Source organism: Natrix helvetica (assembly GCF_964273705.1).
Source record: "Natrix helvetica genome assembly, chromosome: 3".
Classification (NCBI taxonomy): domain Eukaryota; kingdom Metazoa; phylum Chordata; class Lepidosauria; order Squamata; family Natricidae; genus Natrix; species Natrix helvetica.
In genome coordinates this window covers 70,305,819-70,328,296 of record NC_138549.1, presented here as the reverse complement: position 1 = coordinate 70,328,296, position 22,478 = coordinate 70,305,819, and the positions used below count along the sequence as shown (strand labels likewise).

At 37.3% G+C, this 22,478-nt stretch overlaps 1 protein-coding gene across 1 annotated transcript; it reads left to right on the top strand.

Moving 5' to 3' along the window:
* Nucleotides 1–649: 649 nt before the first annotated feature.
* PTGS2 (prostaglandin-endoperoxide synthase 2) lies at nucleotides 650–13,344 on the top strand. Its single transcript, XM_081946851.1, has 10 exons — nucleotides 650–924; nucleotides 2,535–2,651; nucleotides 3,136–3,279; nucleotides 5,581–5,724; nucleotides 6,516–6,697; nucleotides 7,323–7,406; nucleotides 7,606–7,852; nucleotides 8,585–8,871; nucleotides 9,680–9,827; nucleotides 10,717–13,344. Exons 1-10 carry the CDS (start codon nucleotides 873–875, stop codon nucleotides 11,118–11,120), a joined length of 1,809 nt encoding a protein of 602 aa, XP_081802977.1. The 5' UTR covers nucleotides 650–872; the 3' UTR covers nucleotides 11,121–13,344.
* Nucleotides 13,345–22,478: the final 9,134 nt, after the last annotated feature.

Here is a 22,478-nt window from a genome sequence, read left to right as displayed (position 1 = left end):
GTTTTGGGGAAAAATGGTTCTTCTCAGCAGCCGGAAAAAAAAATAGAGGGAGAAAAGGGAAACCGAGCTGCGGGAAAGCCACACTTAGCAACAAAGTAGTGCTTTATTAGCGGCCACATTAATTGGGAATTTAAAGGGTGGCTGGGGATGACGGAGCGAATCACATCCAGTTAGGAATGAGGCGAAGAGCAGCGACGGAGCAAAGGCTAAGTAAAGCTTGAGGCACACGTAGAAAAAGCCATCGGACCAGCGGAGGGACGCTCTCTAGGCACGAAGATGGGAGCCTTGCGATTCCCAGCGGAGCAGACTCCAGTCCCAAACAGGGAGTGCGAGGTCGATGACCAACAAAACTTCGGCGGCTTTCCTTGGCGCCCGGAGGAGCGCTCGACTCTCGCCGCGGCAAAGGAGGGCGGGGTGGGGGTGGGGACGACGACACGACAACGCGGGCGGGAGGGGGCGCGTGCGTTGCGTGCGTTTCCAAAATGCTTCCACTCTTCCCACTTGCATTCCCATTTTTTTTTCTTCCCCCGGGATTTGGCCGCCGCCGCTGGGAGAGGAGGCGGGGAAATTTACTTTGGTGGAAATCACCTGAGGAAAATCCAATCCCAAAACATAAGTATTCCACCCTGTACCCTATTTGCGTATGAAGGGCGGTCCCTTCCGGGAAGGAGTTGAGTCATCAAGGGAGCATAAAGGCTGAAGTGTGCTCCGGCTCGCATCCAGACTCACGCCGAGTTGGATAGTTTCCTCGCAAAAAGTGCGGCGGCGGAGAAACATCTACTGAGTGGGAAAGTTCAGGAGAAGTTAAGGAGTTTAGGAGAAGTTTAAGAAAAGTGGACGCCGACTTGGCTGTTTTCTACCCAAAATTGGACATGATTGTTCCAGCCCTCTTTTTATGTTCTCTCTTGGCTTTCAGTCAAGCAGGTTAGTATTGCTAATTTTCCCCCCGACCATTTGTTTTTTTTAATTTCTTCTTTCTATATTGTTGGCTTTCTCTTTTGACGTCTACCAAAGCTTTCCAAAGGCATGGTTTTTATTTTATTTTTATTTTCATTCCTGGGGACTTTAACTTTATTCAGGAATAAAGAAATAAAGACGAAGGAAGTATTTACCTTTTAAAAACCCGGTTGTTTGATGGCAATTATCACAGAATGTCAGTTTGAGATAGGAGCAAGATGGAAATAGGTGGAACCTAACATATATAAGGGAACTTTATTATATTTAGTGGGGTTTTCTCAAGAGTGCAAGTAGGTATACAGGGCTTGGGGAATTCATGATTTTCATAGATGCAGGACTCCGCCACAGAGAAAGATGCATTCTATGTTACTTAAGTATCTTTCTGACATGACAAAATTGGTAATTTATTGACGAAATATGTTAAAAGTAGAAATCAAAAATGTTAAATGGAAGAGGGTGCAATGAGGAATAATAAACAGTTTTCCTCATTTTATTTCCTGACCTTTTGGATTTCTATTACAATAATACAATACAATAGCAGAGTTGGAAGGGACCTTGGAGGTCTTCTAGTCCAACCCCCTGCCTATTTTAATATGTTGGGCACATACTGGAGTGAGAAAGGTTGGGTCCTGATCTCTTATTACCCAGCCAAGAGCTTAGACAACACTCTTCTCAACGGACTACAGATGTGTGTTTGGCTTTCTTAAGCAACCCCTAATCCTTATTGGGGAACTAAGCTATGATTGTCCTGCATCATTTTCTGCATCACTAATTTAGCCTGGCATCCTCTAATGTGGTTGGGAGCCACTGTCCTCCCCACTAGTGCTGAAATTAATATTCAGCTGTTTTGTCTATTTCACTGCAGTGCATAGAGCTCATCGGTAGAGCATAGGCATTTCATAACAAAACTCCCAGGATCAATTGTTGGCATCTCAAATAAGGCTGAAGAGATCCTTAGATGAAAAGCTTCAATAGCCCCAACTACTCCCTTTCTGGAGCCATTATGAAATAATGATTAAAATGTTAATCTTGAGTGGGGAAAAACCAACTTCAAGTTCATCCTCAGTCATGGCAACTCCCTGGGTGAATTTGGGCAGGTTATGCTCCCTTACCGCAACTGTGTTTGGGATGGGAACAAGATTGGAAAAAGTAGATAATTGGAAGAAATGTAGACCATCTCCTGAAGGTGAGGCAAAATGTAAATCTAACAACATATGGTCTTGATACAGCTATCAATAGAGAAGCAAAGCATGTTCAAGTATTTAATAATGTAGCTTATGACAGTTGGTCTACTCACAGTCTATGATAGCCTTCTGCCCCCCAATCACAAACCATTTTTGGGACCTTTCGGTTCTTTGACATTTTAAATATTGGTTGCTAAAACTAGTTATCCTGTGACTTTTTGTGCCTTGGGTGAAGTTTGTAATCTCAAAGATGTAGCAAGATGCTGCATAGAGGAATGTGATCTGATAGTATTGAATGAGAAGGATTTATGTATTTGCACGGCTAGCACTAATTTAATGGGACTTTATATGATTTTAACTCAAACGGCTTTATATGTCTTAATTCTATTTCAGCCAATCCTTGCTGTTCAAATCCATGCCAAAACCGAGGTTTCTGCATGACAAAAGGTTTTGATCAATATGAATGTGACTGTACACGGACTGGTTTTTATGGAGAAAATTGCACTAAACGTATGTATTTCTGAAAACATTATAATTGATATAATGAGTTTATTTTTAAAAACCCCATAACCTTTATAGATTATGACTGGGCAGATTAAGGATAGACTTCTTTTTAAGTGTCTGAAAATAAGATAACTATCTATGTAGCTTAAGGCAGTGTTCAGTGGTAAGGTTGTACTATATTTAAGGGGGAAAGTTTTAATCATCTATAATTAAGCAAACAAGATATATAGGCTCAATCCTACAGTCTACAACTTTCATGAATTTGATGATGGTGACAAACCAAAGAGATACATTTTATTATATTTGTGCTTTGATTCGTAAATATTTTTTTAAAAAAAATCTGAAAGCACCATTTCTTTTCAACTAATCTGTAAAAGAAATATTGAGAAATGCTGGTGTAAATAGTATTGAATTACTGTATATCACATAATAATCTGACTTGATAAAATATATTTTCCTAATAAAATTTGTTTCCATACTTTCTATGCAGCGGAATTTTTTACTTGGCTCAAACTTAAGTTAAAGCCTTCTCCAGACACTGTACACTATATACTCACACACTTCAAAGGCATCTGGGATATAATCAACAACATTCCATTCCTCCACAATGCCATAATGAGATACATTCTAATGTGTAAGTCTTCCAACTCTATTATATTGCTCGTACTGGCTAATCTTGTTTTTGTATACTTGGAAATCAGTCTTATTGAATTCAGTGAGTTTCTTAAATCTTGAGTCCCTTAAGAAAGTAAGGTTGTAATCTTAATCACAGCTATAGCAATTTCTTCCCTTTAGAGCACTTATGCATTAATTAAAAATGCTAATAAAAAAACTGATTGTGGCATTTGACAAAGCTACAGTAAATTGAAATTCTATTTTTTCATATATGTGTTTGGTAAAATTTGGTATCATTTTGTAAGCTGCCCAGAATTGCTGCAACAGTGATGTGGGTGGCATAAAAATTTAATAAATAATAAATGGTCCTCTTTAAAGAGAATATTAAATACATATTTATAAATCTTAAAAAGAAACAAAAATCGAAAAGAAAAATACAAATGTAGTAAAGAAAACATATATAAAGTAATGACTTTATCCTATCAAGTACAAACAACTAAAGTTATCACCTTCTCTTAAAATGCCCCAATGGTCTCTTCTTCCCATATCTTATTTCTTGCCTATCAACCAATTCTTAAAGCCTTATCCTTCAATCCTGGTCAGCAAAACTCCATTAAGGATTTTATATATAACCCTTACTCAAATAAACAAATCCTTCCTTTCATTTCTAGCAATCTTGATATTTAGTCCCTTCAAATAACATTCTAAAACTTTATTTCTTTTTATTATCCTTTCTCACACAGTTCTTCAAAAAACTAAGAAATCTCTTTTGTAAATCAATATAGGAAACACATATGTTTTTTGGTTTGTTGTTTGTATATCCCTTCAGATTAACAGAGTTAGAAGAGACATCATCTCTTTTTATTTATATATCCAGTGTAACATATTTTTTCCATATCATTCTTATAGCCTGTCCTTTTAAAATCCATTTTCAATAAAAGAAAATCCACCTGGACTCCTAATTTGTTTATAATTTTCCAAAATCAACATTTTGTTGCTATTTATTCCTTTAAAAAAGAATTTTAAGCCTTTACATTTATGTTTATAACTTCCATTAGTAAGAATTGAGGAAACTTACCTGCAGTTTTCAAGCCTAGGCTTCAAAGATTCCTAACAACTGAAAAGCAGTTAATACACAAATTCCAAAAGTGATTAGAAAGGAAGTATGTGAACACAATGTCCATAAAAATGCTGACTGTGGTTCAAGCAGAGATAGGGCTTCCTTCTCTCCCAGAGCTTTAAGCCCACCAGCGACACTGTTTTGTCTCCTCATAAGGGTCAATTGTTTGGAGCACTTGTGCTCTATCTGAAGTTCTCTTCTTGTCAGGAATTACATGAGTGCCTTGGCTCACAGGGTTAGAACACTTTTCTGGCAATCAGCAAGCCTGTGTTCAAGACCCAAGTGCTGCCATGGGACGGGGTGAGCTCTCATCATTTGCTCCAGCTCCTGTCCATCTTGCAGTTTGAAAGTGTGCAAATGCCAGTAGATAAATAGGTATCACTCTGGTGGGCAAAACGGGGAGATGAAAGGAGCCGCCCACAGGATATCTTCTGGGCAACAGTGATATCCCAGATAATCCTTTTAAAACAGAAGCACCATGATGCTTCCGACACAAAAGCAGCAGCAGTTAGTACAAAAATCCAGCTTATTGGCACCTCTTCATTCTAGTGTAGTCATGGGCTCCATTTTTCACAGTGTCCCGTCTTCAGTTTGCACTTTTCTTTCCTGGAAATGAAAAATAAAACTGCTGTTAAAATCCTTACAAGTTGGGCCAGGAGGAAGTCTGAAAAATAAAGAATATTTAAACTCTGGCAACATTTATAGATTAAGTGCTTGAACTGAGTCTGAATCAGAATCTAGATAAAATCTATTGGCATAATAGGTGACTAGTACAGAATATCCTGTTCAGTGCTTTAAACAACTTCTAGAAGAGATTTCTATAATCCCACACAAAATTATCTGCAGTTGGATTGATAAAATATGTATAGTCTCTGTGTATTATCAAGAAACATACAGCTGGTAGAAGAATGTTTAGTGTGTTGCCAATTGCTTTTTTTCTGGAAGATAATTAGTAATAATTTCTGAACCCTATTTAGGCCCCTTTATAAGATTGTACGACAAAATATTATATCCAATTTACTGACAGCAAAACTGAGGCTGAACAACTGCGTTATTTAAACTTGGAAAGTTAAGAGATGTGAAATCTATTTTTTGCATCTAATTGGGACGTACTTTTTCAAAGTTATGTTTGAGATAATGTATGGTTGCTTGTTGCAGGTTGTTTAACATTAATACAATTTTTCTCATTTCTTCTTTTAGCCAGATCCCATTTAATTGAAAGCCCACCAACCTATAATAGCCATCATGGTTTCAAAAGCTGGGAAGTCTACTCCAATCTTTCCTACTATGCTCGAGCTGTTCCACCAGTGGATCATGACTGCCCTACCCCTATGGGTGTGAAAGGTAAGAAGGAAAGCAAATCAGTGCATGAGGACTGGAGGAAAAGTACTTCATTTTATAAGTGAAGTGGAATTGTGATCAAATAGCCCAAACTGAATAATTATAGCCTAGGCCAGGAAATTATAAGATGCAAAACTTTGTTAACCGATACTGCTTCCTCATTGTGTAGCTAGAATGGAGTAACAAGTTATCATAAGTGGCAAATGCCTACATGGAACTTTAAATATTAGGAAAAGTCAGATGTTGATAAAGCAGATTTTTTTCCAATGAAATATTATGCCAAACTTGTCTAAGAAATGGGGTATGGATGACTCTATGAATATATCTGCAGTATTATCATGGCAATCAAACTCATGCATTTGTTTATTTTTCACATTTTTGAACCACCTATTTCATTCAGAGAGAGACTTTAGATGGTGTACAATTGTAAAATATAAGAACAGAGCACAAAGGTTAAACATTTAAAAAGAGACAGGGATGATTAGTCACTGTTCAAATTAATTGTAAAGCAAAAGGAGAGCCTTCAGGGCACTACCCAGCCCCACAGTTGCATGTTCCTCTGGTCTCCCCAAAATTAGTCACTATTTGAAACTAAGACGGGAGACTAAGGCAAGCTGAAGCATAATTACATGTATCAATTCTTATCTGCAAAAAAGTATCCAATTTTTCTACATCAGTATTGTGTTTCCTTCTTACTGGAATTCCCTTTCAGGAAGAAGTTGGAGTGTTTCAAAATGCAATTGGTTTTCTTCATCTACAAATGCCAGAAAATAAATGTTTTCTTTATATTTCAGGAAAGAGGGAGCTTCCAGATTCCAAAACGATTGTAGAAAAATTCTTGTTAAGGAGAAAATTCATTCCTGATCCTCAAGGCACAAATGTCATGTTCACCTTCTTTGCCCAGCATTTCACTCACCAGTACTTCAAGACAGATTATAAAAAAGGACCAGGCTTTACAAAAGGTCTTGGACATGGGGTAGGTTTAGTTAGATAAATTCTAACAAGCAAAAACTTTGTTAAGTGCTGTGTGAGAATAATTATCTTGAAAATACACTTCCTAACAAGTCTGTCTCAGCTAATCTGTTCTCCTTGGGAAGAGTGGCATGTTTTGTCATCTAATCAGTTCCTCAAAGAATTAAGTTGTTTCATATCATCCATTCGGATTAACTGTGCTACATATACTACTCTTGTATCTATTTCTTTTAATCCAAAAGAAACTGGCTTCGTCAACATCTTGTAAGAGCCAGGAATGTCTTTATGAAAACCATTCACTCTGCATTTTATAAATATAATTTCTATAAACATAGTTAAGCACCTGAAATGTTGAATCCAGCCGAGGTTAATACTGGCAGTTTTCAGAACGTTTAATTGGTTTGTGCTCAAATGTTGCCTGAGCTAATGGGCTATTGAAATTCCATTGATTCAGGGAAATTTGCTCTTTTCTGTTTCCCCTTCCTCCTGTTCCTTCCCAGTACTGAATCATATAGAGATCTAGAACTTTGTAGGCATTATTCCTGGCTGGCATTCACTGTATGTATAGGTATTCTCTCTGTCTTGTTTAAGGACTGATTCTAACTTTTTGTCTTTTGTCCTGTGAACAGGTTGATCTTAGTCATGTCTATGGAGAGACTTTGGACAGGCAAATGAAACTAAGACTTTTTAAGAATGGAAAGCTAAAATTTCAGGTGGGTTTAGGGTTTCCTGGAGAAACTCCTTCAATTCTACTTGATGTATTGCTGCCCTATAAAGAAAGGACTAATGTAGCTAATGAAAGCAGAAGGCTCAACCTCACTGATTTTTCCATCAGCTTACTATTTGAAGTGGCATTGAGTTATAAATTGCATGTATGACAATTCAATTTTCATTTACTCTTTTTAATTACAGATGATTGCTGGAGAAATGTATCCACCTACTGTGAAAGAAACTCAGGCAGAAATGATCTATCCACCCCATGTCCCTGACCACCTGAAATTTTCTGTAGGACAGGAGGTCTTTGGCTTGGTTCCAGGGCTGATGATGTATGCCACATTGTGGCTCCGGGAACATAATCGGGTCTGTGACATTCTTAAAGGCGAACATCCAGAATGGGATGATGAACGACTATTTCAGACTGCCAGACTAATTTTGATAGGTAATTTAACAAATATTTCACGTACACCTTTCTGTGAAATCTTAAAAAAATAGTATTATTCAGAAATGCAAAGGGGAGGTTCTGTCAGCATCCACAAGCTACAGTGGTTAAATAGAAGCTCATTGTATAAAGCCGGTGTGTAATGCTGAACTGTAAAGAAGTTTGAATAAAAAGTAAAGTTGGATAGACTTTGAGAGTGATCTCAAGTAAGCCATCAATAATGGTTTGAGGTAGGGTAAGAAACATATATAAAAAATCTTACCCTCTCAAAATAAAAGGGTGTTTCTAGAATACCTATAGAATTTTCAAAGAAAGGGATGAAACAGCATACTATGTCAGCCAATAGAACTTTGAGGGAATGGAGACAGATAATGGCTATTGAAAAGAATATGGGAAGGAACCTTATTATGATGCATTTTCCAGATGTCAATGCAACATATGACAATTAATTTGCATTACCTGTCTGAATACCATTTGCTGACAGAAAACTGTAAAAGATGGTTATTACACCCTAATCCCTACCTGAACTTCACAGAATCATGGGAAATATAATGTTAGTCAAGACAGATAATTTCTTAGATTGTTTGGGATTATCGACTTATTATTTGGCCTATTTACAGGACAGAATTCTGCCTGACACAAAATAAACCATTTTGGAATAATGGGGTTCGGTATTTGGGGCTGTCATTGAATCTAAACTACAATGCTCATTTTATTGTGTATTTTTTAAAGGAGAAACCATCAAGATTGTGATTGAAGACTATGTGCAACATTTAAGTGGATACCATTTCAAGCTGAAGTTTGATCCAGAACTTCTCTTCAATCAGAGATTTCAATATCAGAACAGAATAGCAGCGGAGTTCAATACTCTCTACCACTGGCATCCTCTTCTGCCTGATACATTTAATATCCAAAACCAAGAATATACGTACCAGCAGTTCATGTATAACAATTCCATTATTTTAGAACATGGCCTTTCTCACATGGTGCAATCTTTCTCCAAACAAAGGGCTGGAAGGGTAAGACTCTTTTCTCCGTTTTCTTCCACCTTGATCAAAAATTGCATTTCAACTGACATGAGGGAGCAGACATTTATATAGGTATATGTCTGTAGTTCCCAACATATTATAGCATAGTTGTTCTTTGTTATATCACTACCATATATGAAAACTTTTTAAGAACAGAAAAACAATCGCCTTATTGATACTTGGTATGATACTTCCGAAATTTTAATTGAGATAGCTATATGATTTGATCTTCTTATGCTATATATTGAGAATGGCCTTTATGCAAATGCAGCAGAGGTTAGCCAGTAGTCATATGCCAAATGACACTATTTTGTTGTTTCATGTTAGGAACATAGAAAAATATCCTTTCTTTTATGTGGAGGAAGATTCTCTCAGCTTCTGCTTCCGAATACATGAGGAAATGTTCCATTTGTTTAATCATTCCACATATAAAACTAGATATCAGCAAAAAAAGGTTTCAGCTGTCTTTTTAATAAACCAGATCTGAGTATGTAAAATCCTAACTCATTTCTCTTTGAAAACTAGACTTTGGTAGTTTTCAGGGGTAATGCAAATATGTGACTAAAGTAGCAAAACCAGTCTAATTTAGAAAATAGACAGTCTCAAATAAGATATGGAAAATCCATGGCAAAGATATACTAAATAATATAATCTTTCCTATTACATACTTATTTTTCTTTGAGAGCAAGATATCAATAAGCATAACAGCCTTTAAATGAATAACACCATTTTCTCTGGCTTAATATAATTTGCACTGCATCTTCATTATGATTTTTCATATTATTATTTTTGCCAACAGGTAGCTGGAGGTAGAAATGTTCCTGCTGCAGTGCAACAAGTAGCTAAAGCTTCCATTGATCAAAGCCGGCAGATGAGGTACCGATCCTTGAATGAATACCGAAAGTTCTTTATGCTGAAACCTTTCACATCATTTGAAGAACTTACTGGTAAGTCATGGGTGCAAGCAAGCATATGTGTATCTGAAAGGTAGATCTTGTGTCCCCAGTCCAGTTCTTTGCATCACCAATTAAGGAAAGGGTACACAACCTAAAAAGCTTCACTACAGATTGCCACTGAATTATAACCTTTAATCAAGAGGGAAGTGCAGAGAGAGTTGCCAATACACAGCAAATACACTTTGTGGCAACTCAGGGGTTGCCACAAAGAAGAGGGAGTCAAACTATTCTCCAAGGCACCCGAGGGTAGAACAAGAAGCAATGGATGGAAACTAATCAAGGAGAGAAGCAACTTAGAACTGAAGAGAAATTTCCTGACAGTTAGAACAATTAATCAGTGGAACAGAAGTTGCCTCCAGAAGTTGTGAATGCCCCAACACTGGAAGTCTTTAAGAAGATGTTGGATAGCCATCTGTCTGAAATGGTATAGGGTTTCCTGCCTAGGCAGGGGGTTGGACTAGAAGACCTCCAAGGTCCCTTCCAACTCTGCTGTTATATAAGGACACAGAGTTATTGTATTAGCTACAATAACTTTAATAATGAAATACCCATCTCTGCAATGTTTTAAGGCAGATTGTGAGCCTGAGCTAAGAAGAATTGCACCACTGTTGTTTCAAGGGATTGAAAGCAGCAGGTCTATTGATTTAGGTTCAACTATCTTCTATGCTGGGTCACCAAGATTAAAATGCAATATACAAGCAATATATTTTATTTTATTTATCAAATTTATAAATTAAAAAAATGCATAATGTATCATGTAAAAAAAAACCAAAAGTAAAAATAAGCGAATGATTTCTACTTTTAAAAGAAACACGCACAGTAGTTACAGATCAAGAAGGAAGAGTTTCTCTTGTATTGAGTACAAATATCTTTATTGCAGGTGAAAAAGAAATGGCTGGAGAACTTGAAGAACTCTATGGGGATATTGATGCTATGGAATTGTACCCTGCTCTTCTTATTGAAAAACCACGCCCTGGAGCCATCTTTGGTGAGACCATGATTGAACTTGGGGCTCCCTTCTCCTTGAAAGGTCTTCTAGGAAACGTCATCTGCTCACCTGAATACTGGAAGCCAAGTACTTTTGGGGGCACAGTGGGCTTTGACATTGTGAATACAGCCTCACTTCAAAGCCTCGTTTGCAACAATGTGAAGGGCTGCCCCGGCACAGCTTTTCATGTCATCAGCTCTGAAACATTGGCAACAAATAACGTCAGTGCATCCAGCACGTCGATGGAGGAAATCAGCCCTGCCGTACTTCTCAAAGAGCGGTCAACCGAACTGTAGGGGAGGGTTAGGTTGTATACTTATTTATTAACTTATTTATATAACAATATTTATTTATATTTCAAATAAAGCTGCCATGGACCTCTGTATATTTTCCTCTGCATTGGCATTGAATTCAGGATGTCTGACTTGAAGGGGTTCTTGCTTGGATTTGCAAGATAGGTTCTCTTCATTCTTCATTATGTCTTCTGTACCAAGATACATGAGATATTCCAAAATGGATCAAGGACCACAGATTTGCTGTTTTAAACACAAACAATAATCTTGAGCGGTTTTTTTTTTCCATTGTGACATCATGATGGGAAAGCAGGTTAGGTGTTACTAATTCAACACTGAAAAAGGTTTAACTAGTTAACTCCTTTAAGAAAGGGCCTCAGCAAATGAATGAGAAATAGAAAAGTAGTTACGCACTTTTACAATATTATTGACCAACATTTTATGATATATCTAAATTGGGCTCTCTGTTAACTGATACAAAATCAGGAAGCAGAAATGGATTTTACATGAGAAACCGTAAGATTTTGAAAACAGAGAATTTTTTGCAACCCAATTTCATTTCCTGGGTAGTCTTATCTGAAACAAAAGAATGATCCTCTTCCTTAAAATAAAAGGCATTGCTTTTTTATTCAGTTCCCATATATGTTGTCTTACTAAATGAATAGGAACAAGTAACCCCACTGAAATGCAAATTGTTTTTCAGTTTTTTCAAATCTTTCATCCGTATCTTTTTTATTTTCAGAAACTAAGAAAATTACCCAATTCCTGTAAAACCCACTTTTACATTAAACCATTCAATAGTTATCCAACAATCAGACATTAAGTCATTTTTCTCTTAAATTTGCCATCAGGTTTCCATAGAGTATGTGGTAACTTTTTATTTTCCTATATCACTTACTGTATATGGTGGGGAAGAGCCTATCTCCCAAAGGGGACAATGTGAGTTCTGGATAATCCACTCTATGGACTCTAGAATCTCTCTTTTAGCATTGCACTTTATGCATAGAAGGCCAGTTCAACATTAACATCTTAATGTTACATTTTGTGTAATATTATTGTGAGTGTTCAGGTAGATTATAGATTCTGTAGTTGACTTATAACTTGAAAAATGCAGTTATTTTGCATTTGTTAAATATTAAATATTTTTGTATGGCTGAAGAAATATTGAAATCAATAGGGTCTGACACACTATTTGCTAAAAAAATTACTTTTTGGAGGGAAGTACAAAACTTTAGTACAAAACTTTGATGGTATTTGTGAAGATATTTTTTTTAAAGATGAACAATGAAAGGGAAAAATATTGCTGGCTGGAAAAAAAATCAGGATTACCAAAGAGTACCTTTAAAGTGCTCTTAATAAAGTCTTGTTGCTGTTAATGTTGTATCACTGGAACTTACAGAGAAGAATCTCTAGCAGGTTATGTCCAACTATTTGAATTTTTCTTAAGACAACACTGTCTTGCTTAAATTGGTTCCCTGTGTATCTTTAAGTTTCCTATTGCTACGATGTTTTCCAGTTGTCTTTTCATCAGCAATACGGTACTTTGCCCTTTCTTGAACTGAATGTTTAATTTTAATATTTTCCTTTAGTGCTTCATCTCGGTCAGTGTTGCCTCTTTTTAGCCGTTTGTCTTTAATTGCTCTGTTTGTCCTTCATACCTTTTATACAGTACTTGTATTATATAAATGCTATGTAATAACTGGTGTTACACTGTAAAATGCTGCAGAATCATGCTTTTTCTGCATTTGTTCAATGTAGATATCAAGCAGGTCAGTTTTCTTTTATAATAGGTTTCTATTTCTTCTAGAGGAGAAAAAAAATCCCAAGAAAACTAATTTATCTCAGCAAGCTGGCCTTGGTTGGGTGTTTAGACTATAGCTGCTTGAAAGCCAAGCTGTTGAGGAACCCAGAGAAAATTTGACACTTTTTTTGTATATGATTAAATCTGCTGGATTTGAAGAGTATATTTATTAAATATTTTACTTAATTTTTCGGTTCCCAGAACATTTTATAAAGAGAGAAAAGAATTCAATTGAACAATATTTAAATAAATTCCATGCAGGAAATAGATTTTTTTTTTCTGAATTGTGGCCTCTTAAATGTATTAATGAAAATGAATGTATAATTTATTGATGTAATTATTTAAATTATATTTAAGATATAATTTTAATTATATTTTTTACTTTCCCTGTGCATAAAAAGGTTAAAAATAAATTTTAATACTATGCATTTTGAGTTTGTTTCTTTTTAAGGTATCACAAAAGTGAATTTCAAAATTGATTATTGCAGTCACTTAGGAATGGGTTGGGAGCCACCAGTTTGGGAAAGATTTCAAACTTAATGATGAATAAATTAATCCATGAATGGCACTTCTGTAGATAGGGAAGATTAATTCTAGGTATTAGATGGACATGAAGGACGTACCTCAACTAAGCATCTTGAGAATTCAATTGCTTGGGAGAAGGGAAGTGTTTCCTTCATGGGCTTCCTTCTTCCCATTGGTGAGGTATAGAAAGTCCACCGTTTGGAATTATGAATTTAAAATGTTTCTACAGATCTCTATTATCTTGTATTACCCATTAAAATCAATTCCCCTAATAAAGAAGAATCACGACAGCTCTCCAGTGCTGGATAGAAGCTGGATATTATAAATAGCATGTATATTGTTAGGGTTCTAAATACCATGCAGAAATAAATCATTGTCCAAGGCAAAACATCCTTAAAAGGTCCAATTTATTCTACAGGCATGTTAGCACCTCTATGGAAAATTCCAACTCTGAATTACATCCTGTGGGTTCACTCAGTTGAAAGTTCATGATCTATCCCCACACCCACAAATCCATCACATGTTCCAATCATCATCTTCCATGCTGGCATGTACACCCATCTTCTTCCGGCCAGGTGTCGAGGTGTGGAGACAAAAGATGACCTTGGCTTCTATAAAAGAATGTCAACATACATTCCACAATCCTACTCCTTTCTATTCCCCCCTCCCAACTACTACACTAATGAAACAGCATAGAAAATTATAAGAAAGTGTGGCAGGCCAAAGATCCTAAAAAGAATATAACTACAGGCCTGACATATATATTTAGGTGATGCTTAATAATCTACTCAAGGACCTTGGCCAACAGTTCTGCAAATCCTGGGTCATTTTTCTTTTTTCAAACACAGGAACTTTTGCTGCAAGCTGGGAGTTTTCCAGGAATCCACACAGATTTGTTAATATGACTTCTGCTTGTTTTTTTCATACACAAAATCATCCTGAAACTTGAATTCATTTACATCAGCTTTCCTTCTCTAACCTGAATTACAGTGCTCTCCTACCGCTAAGAGCCCATCGATGGCCAGTTACGGCTTTGTGGGATCCTTAGTGCTCTCTGAGCTTGGTTGTTTTCTTGCAGACCTTTCCTTATCCAAACTAGGTAACATCATCAATGCTAGTCCTGATGACTAGGACTGATGATGTTCGCTAGTTCGGGTAATGAATAGAGAGCCGAGATGGTGCAGTGGTTAGAGTGCAGTACTGCAGGCTACTTCAACTGACTGCTAGCTGCAGTTCAGCAGATCAAATCTCACCAGGCTCAAGGTTGACTCAGCCTTCTGAGGTGAGTAAAATGAGGACCCAGATTGTTGGGGGCAATATGCTGACTCTGTAAACTGCTTAGAGAGGGCTGAGAAAGCACTATGAAGCAGTATATAAGTCTAAGTGCTATTGCTATTGCTAGGAAACATCTGCAAGGAAACAAGCTCAGCACCAAGGACCCCTCATTTCAATTCTGAGCTATAAATATTGGCTTTTATTGGTAGTTAAGGGCTTTGCTTCTAACAAAAACAAGCCTAAAGAATGAAGTAAGATATTTTTTTGCCATCACCTATTATCAATTTATCTTCTTCCTCCACACAAAACACCTACAGCCTTTTTACCTTCCCCCTCACTCACCTTTCCACCTTTTCCTTCACTCACCCAAAATGTCCCCCAAAAGCCATTGCTGTTTTGGGGGGCATTTATCAGAAACACCTGTTCATTTTTATCTTTTTACCCGACATTTTCTCTTCAGCTTCTTAGTGGCTGTTTCATATCTTGTTTTGGCAATACCTTCAGCATTCAAGACAGCCTTCAGTCTTGTCAAATGTGATGCCTTATCAACATTGCTGCTGAAAGAAAGATTTAAAAATACTCCAGCTCTAGACTACCTTTGCCATTCCTTGATGGAAGAATAGAAACCTTCTCTCCTAGGTTTCTTTGCTGTCCTGCCAGTACAACCAGGGTTGAGGTTTTTATAATACATCTATTAACCAACCCTCCTCATGAAATAAGAAGAAAAAAGATTACATCGTATAACAAGGATTAGGGCATGAATTTAGAAGCAGCAATCAATTATATTTTATGTGCTCCTGCGGGAAACAGCTGCTGCTATGCAGACTATGACGTTCTGTGATAGCAGTAGCAATAGAACTTACACTTATATGCCACTTCATAGTTTACAGCACTGTGATGGTTACAGCTCTAAATGGTTTATAGAGTCAGCCTATTGGTCCCAATGAGAGGTGGGCTGCTCACGGTTCGACCCGGTTCGACCGAACCGGTAGTGGCAGCAGCGGGAGGCTCTGCCCACCCACCCAGATGTGCAGAAGCATTGTGCGTGCGCACATGAGCAGACTGGTAGTAAACCGATTAGCAATCCATCACTGGTCCCAACAATTTGGGTCCTCATTTTACCAACTTTGGAAGGCTGGAAAGCCGAGTCAACCTTGAGCCGGTCAGGATCGAACTTCTGGCAGTGGGCAGAGTTAGCCTGCAATACTAACCACTGTTCCATAATGGCTCTTATAGATCGAGTTGGGAAACCAGGGTACGACACAGTACATTGATTCAAAAGAGGAAATTATTTATTTCCTCTTTGCTGAGAGATCAATGGTTTTAAAATCCTGCTCAGTTGCTACTGCTGACCATTGTGGTTTCTATTTTTTAAATACAGGATCTACGTGTTCTGTTGTGCATGAGGGATGGCAAATTGATCAGGGTTTCTGTAAACAAAATCTATTTCTTTTTTCTTTTTAAAAACCCAACCATTTCATCTAAAATTGTCCACTCTCCCTGATAACATAAGGATTAAGATATCGTCCTTCCAATCTACAGCTGTGAAATGGAAACTATCCGTGAGAAGCTTTGTATGCAAAACATGTACTTTGTTACTAAGCCATGGTTCTTCTCCCAAAGGGGGGATCATGATCCAGTCGATCTAAATGATGCTTCATTTTCCTGAATTAGTAACTGAAGTGTATTTACACTGGTACTGGTAACCAGGTGGATCTCCTTATTTAGACATAAACAGAGGAAAGCATAGGTGTGTCTTCTTTCTTTGTTCAGACCTGCCCTGTTAGCTAATTATTTTTAACACCCATTCATTTTCTTCTTTTCCTTCTATTTATACATTCCTTTGTTTGTGTGTTGAAGGCTGCACCCTTTTCGCTCTGCCGTAGAGAAAGCAGGTGTGCGTGCAAGACTTGCAAAAATGAAAAATGAAGCATGTGTGAAATAGGTCACATATTGCTTGCATTGGAATTTATGAGACCATGGGTATATTTGCCTTACAACCCCGTTCTACTATTTGTCCAACCAAAAGCAAATAGCATAGATACAAGAAAATCAAAGTGTGGGGTGAAAAATCAAGATGTGGGGTGGGGCCTGTCAGGCACAAGTAACCAAAAACAGGAGTTGAATTCAAAGCACTAAAGGTTTTTTTTACCTGCTACCTATACACAAGTATCTGATCTACTAATGATCAAGCAAAATTGGACTAGATAAGGATCAGCAGAATTCCTGGAGCAGGACGGGATCTGGACTTGGGTGTTTTGTGCTTCAGTGATTCCAAACTAATGACACATTTAATCCTATCATTGGACTAAGCCTGCTCATTTCCTACAGGCTCTTGCCCACGATACTTGCAATCTCAGTAAAAGGAGTTAGGAACCAGGGCTTTAGGAACATGATAACACATTCAATTCAACCTTTATTGTCAGTGCACAACCTGTGTACAATGAGATTGGCTAAGCCTCCCTTAGTGCACCCCCACAGCATAAATACATATCACAGTGAAAGAAAGGAAATCCCTAACCCAATAAATCATGCTAACAATGCACAATCCTCTATGCATATATGTGGGTAACATATTACAATATATTGCACCAATATGAACATGTTGTGCCAGCTCTGCAAGTCTATCGTACTACATACTTATGATGTTATGTTGCATTCAGGAGTCTGACAGCCGATAGATAAAAGCTGTTCTTCAGCCTGTTCATATGATTGGCTATGCTTCAATATCTCCTACCCGGTGGTAGGAGAATAGAGAAGTGCTGACCAGGGTGTGAGTCATCCCTGAGGATTTTCCTCACTTTTCTAAGGCAGCGAGTTCTAGCGATTTTGTCTAGTGATGTCAGGGGGCAGCCCATGATGTTTTGTACCATGCTCATCACCCTCTGTAATGTCTTTCTATCTGTGGTTGTCAAGCCAGCATACCATATCATAATGCAATAAGTGAGGACACTTTCCATTGTGGACCAGTAAAAGGAGGTCATCAGTTGTTGTTCCACCTTGTTCTTCTGCAAGACCCTAAGGAAGTGGAGTCTCTGTTGGGCCTTCCTGGCCACCTGGGTTGTGTTGTTTCTCCAGGTGAGATCTTCGCTAAGATGGACTCCTAAGAATTTGAAGGAGTGGACTCTCTCCACACAGCCCCCCTTGATATAAAGTGGGGCAGGTTCCTCTTTTGAAAGTCCAGAATCATTTCCTTTGTCTTTGTTCAGGTAAAGATTGTTTTCTGTACACTATGTGGATAATTTTTGAACCTTTGTCAGGTTCAAAAAGGTTTCTCCTGTCAATCACAGCTGACTCTAGGGCCTGGTGCTCATCTCCATTTCTTAGCCGAGGAAACCAGCATTGTCTGAAGACACATCCATGGTCATGTGGTCAGCATGACTTTACACCCAAGGTTCACTGGATATCTTCCTACTGAAGTGGTACCTATTTATCAGCTTGGATTTACATGCTTTCAAACTGCTAGACTGGCAGGAGCTGGAGCAAGGACAGGAACTCACTCTGTCATGCAGTACTTGATCTCAAACTGCCAAACTTCTGGCCAACAAGCCCAGCATCTTAATCACTTGATTGCTGCATGGAAGCTTTTAAATGCAAAGGAATGGTGGCCAAATATCTGGGAAGATGTTGGAGTAGTTTGGTGCCTTTGTTAACATTTTGTTACAATGCTCTTCTCTTTACCTAGACTCTCAGTTGAAAAACCACTGGACAAATATATGGGTAGCATGAGATTGACTGATTGGATGTAGGGATGATGGGATTTTTGTTATTCCATGACCTGTGGCATTTCAGGAAGAGAAACACATATAAGGTTACTTTGTAAGCACTTTATTGTTGGGCAGCTGAGGGGTAAACACCAATCAGCTCATGGTGAAGTCACCAAGCTTTCCAAAATTGCACTTTTATTATTACCTGACTGATATGAAGCAAGCAAAATTGCTCTCCTATAGACCTATTAATATTCATACAATCTGACCTTCTTGAACCACAGTAGCTTCTGAGACTCTGGAGGTTCTCAGCACCAACTATTGTTGCATTGATGGAATAAAGGCCTAATTTATTATTATAACTTGATACATTCAGATGAAAAAGCAGAACAATAGCTAACATTGTAATGAATCGCAGGCCATTTGCATGGCTGGTGGCTGCATTTGGTTTCATGGTTCCACATTTGTTTTTGCTCTTGTTTGCTCTTGTTACATCATGTATGTTGCTCAACAAATTTGCAGCCTGGATGGATAAGACCAAGTAATTTGCCTTCTCAGTCAGGGTTTTTTATGCTGATCTTAGTTTTGCCTTCCTTTGTTCCTTATTTGATGTGTGGACACGTCTCCTTTTCAATCCTATCATCTTTTTCAATTGATCTAAATGAGTCCCATTTACAAAAAATGCCAAGTTGTTTCCTTCCTGAATTGTATTTATTTTGTGATAGATTTCTTGCTGAAGAGAGATGTGATATCTTCTTACTAATTGTAGAAGCAGGGTTTTTGAGACTACATTTTACAGAACCTGAGGGTTTCATGAGAACTGGAGTTGTGTAAGAAATTAAAGACACTGAAAAGTGAACTGGAATGCATCCAATTTTCTATCTCTGGAGCTTTGCTTCTTGGTTATGAGTTACAGGAAATTAAAAAAAATAAATTTACATTTTATTTTATTTTTAAAATTGATAGGTTCCACAGCCTGAAAAAGTTTGAAAAGCTCTGGTCAATTTTCTATTGCTGAAGAACCTTTCCTTATTAATTTAGAGTTCTGGGAATTTGTTTAAAAAAACCCAAAGACTGAAAAAGTTTGAAAATTCTCAATCTACAGTAGTATAAATAACAATAACAATAAACTATCATTTTGTGAAGTGATAATGCTTCATTTCACAGGGCATTTAAAATCTAATCACAATGGATTTGACACAGAACCAATTTCACCTTAAAGAAAATTTTTGTTGCTGCATTTTGAATTGTTGATTACTTTTAAGCATATAGACTAGAAAGAAACCACAGAGTTTCCTTTGAGATGAATCTTAATGTTTTCCATCTAAGCCTAAGGGAGAAGTCTTCAATTTCCACATCCCTCCTTTAACTTCTTCTACTTCTATTCCTTCCACAGAAATGAATAGATGACAATCCTAGACAGTCTCTTTTATCCCAGAAAACCATGCTGTGCCCACAAAGCAGAATTACAAATGAGAATTGTGGTTGGTAATCCTGGCTTGTGGCTAATCACACCTTGCCAATCATTCTTTATCAGACATGTTTGTTAACCAACAAAATGATTTGCTGCCAAACCAGGGAAGTAGCACCAGAAAAGGAAGAGAGGATAAGACTATGGCTCATGCACATAAATAGCAAAGGACACTCTGCAGCACTCCTAGATGCTGTTGAACTACAACTTCCAGCAACTGTGACCTTCTAGATATGCTAAACAACTACTGTGGTATTAAAGAGGAAGGGAATTGGCGATTATGAGCAACCCTGGGAAAATTTGATTCTGGAGAGAAATATGTACATTTTCAAAATAAATCACATGGGTACGCCAAATAAATAAATAGTCTCAAGGGATCAAAAATTAAGAGCAACAGGAGCCTTGATGCCTTCAACATGAGTTTGAGAATGATAAATATCCTCTGGATTTCTAAAGGCAATGACTTGAGGTCAACATGCATTTCCTGGCATCTCTCTCTGAAATACAGATTGACAGGAAGGCAATTTATATCCAGAATGTACCAACAAGAACAGGGCCTCTGCTCACCAGTGTATGCTCAACTTCCCTATAACTTCTCTGACATTTTTTCCACACAAGTTTAAATGTGTTGCTTGAGCCAAATATCAGTGTTCTGCGTCAGCCAAGCATCTGCCACTGCAAGCTTCATTCATTAAAGCCACTCATGTGTACAGTTCCATAACTGAGAATAATATATATCAGGGAACTAATCAGTTCTTTATTATTAATATGTAACTTGGTGACACAAGAAACATCACACTATGGAATTTAAACAGCTTTTCTAAACGGCTTCCCCAAGAAAAATCTGCAAGTCTCTGCCACTTTTTAAAACAATGTTAAGAGTGTCACCAGCCTCCTCCCACCATGCTTGAGTTCTGCACTATTATTGTAATACAGTAATAAGGTATTTTATTAGATTAATTCTGGAGAGGAAGAAAAAATATCAGAATTCTGACTTTTCAAGATTCAATATTATTCAGGATTCACTGGATATCCCGTAATGAATAAGTAGAATGAGTCATGCTGTGTACTTTTGGTTTTTTTTTTATAATTATAGACTGCTGAAAAATATTGATAAAAGTCAAAGAGCAATAAAAATCCATGAGAAAATGTCTATGTCTAAGTTCTCAAGCTTTCAAAGAGTTCCATCAAATAATCTCTTACCTAATTCTTTGAAAGAGAAATCCCATCTCTCACAGTTACTTACAGATGAAGAAGGGTTAAAATACTGGTACAGACTCCACACCATCCAGTAGTTATGAATAGCCTGGGCAGCAGTCTTTACTGTCTTTCATTCTTACTGAAGAATGATGGGCTTTTGTAATAATTTGTTATTATACAACTAGATCCCTATAAAGACCTAGTAAAGACAGTAAAGTAGATCTCAATAAAGGCCATACATCAGCCAGATAGTGGATTTTGTGTCTCATACAGATCCCTCATAGATCTGAACCCATAGTAATTACTGTACAAATTGTAAAATTAAGGAGCCTCCATTTCATTTAAGTCCATATATTCAGTACCTGTGGTGAAGTCTAAAGGTTCAGAGAGATTCTTTGTGTTTGGACAGCATAAGGTGGAGAAGAGCTAAAAATTTCATTCCAGCCTTCTTAAACCTTCTTAAACCATAGACCTATTGTATGTTGAAATGACAGTTCTTTTTTAGAAAATTAATCAAGCCCATGGCTCTAAACAGTTTGTTTTCATTTACTAAGCAAGTAGACAACAGAGTTATCTTTTCTGATTCTGTTTCCATTTAATAACTAAATCTGATTAGCTTTGGAGTAATTTGGAGATAATGATATTTATCTACAGAGCTCCATAATTGTTCCTTGGTAGTCTGCACATTCTGAATGTTTGTACAATGATTCACAAATATATGATTTATACATAAGACAAATTTTTGAAACACATTAACTAGGGAGGAAGTCCCACTGTACTAACAAACATTATATTTCTGCCACTGCGGCGAGGTTGGTCTGGCTGGTGGAATTAGGTAGAAAGCCTAAAGAGTCTAAGAGGAGAAGACATGACAAAGCCTATCAACTGTTCAGTTCTAAAATTTGCAAGGGAAATGAATGTTCTTATAATGTATCTTGGCAGGAAAAACCCCAATATTGCTAAATCAGTGAGATATATGAAGGAAAGATAGATTAGTTAGACAACTACATAACAAATCAAGGCAGGAGGCCTAGCAGGATAGGTAGCAGAAAATAAAGAACTTCAAAAGTTCCTAGTCAAACTTTTAAGCTAAGATCCTCCAGTATTGGACCAAAAGGGTTGGTGTCTCAGCAGTACGCAACTGATGGTTTATGTAGCTCACTCAAATCTTTAACATTTAACTTTTCCACTGCTGTGCGGGTGATTTGATTTTGCTATCTCCCTACAGAAATGGAGAGTCTGTTAGAATTTTATTTTCTAAGAATGATGAAAAGCTAACACAGGAAATTTTCCAAGGAAGCAATCAACCCCATTCTTATCACGTTTCTAGTACTCATGGTAAACAGTTCAACAAAATCAGAACTAACACTAACCTCGGAACT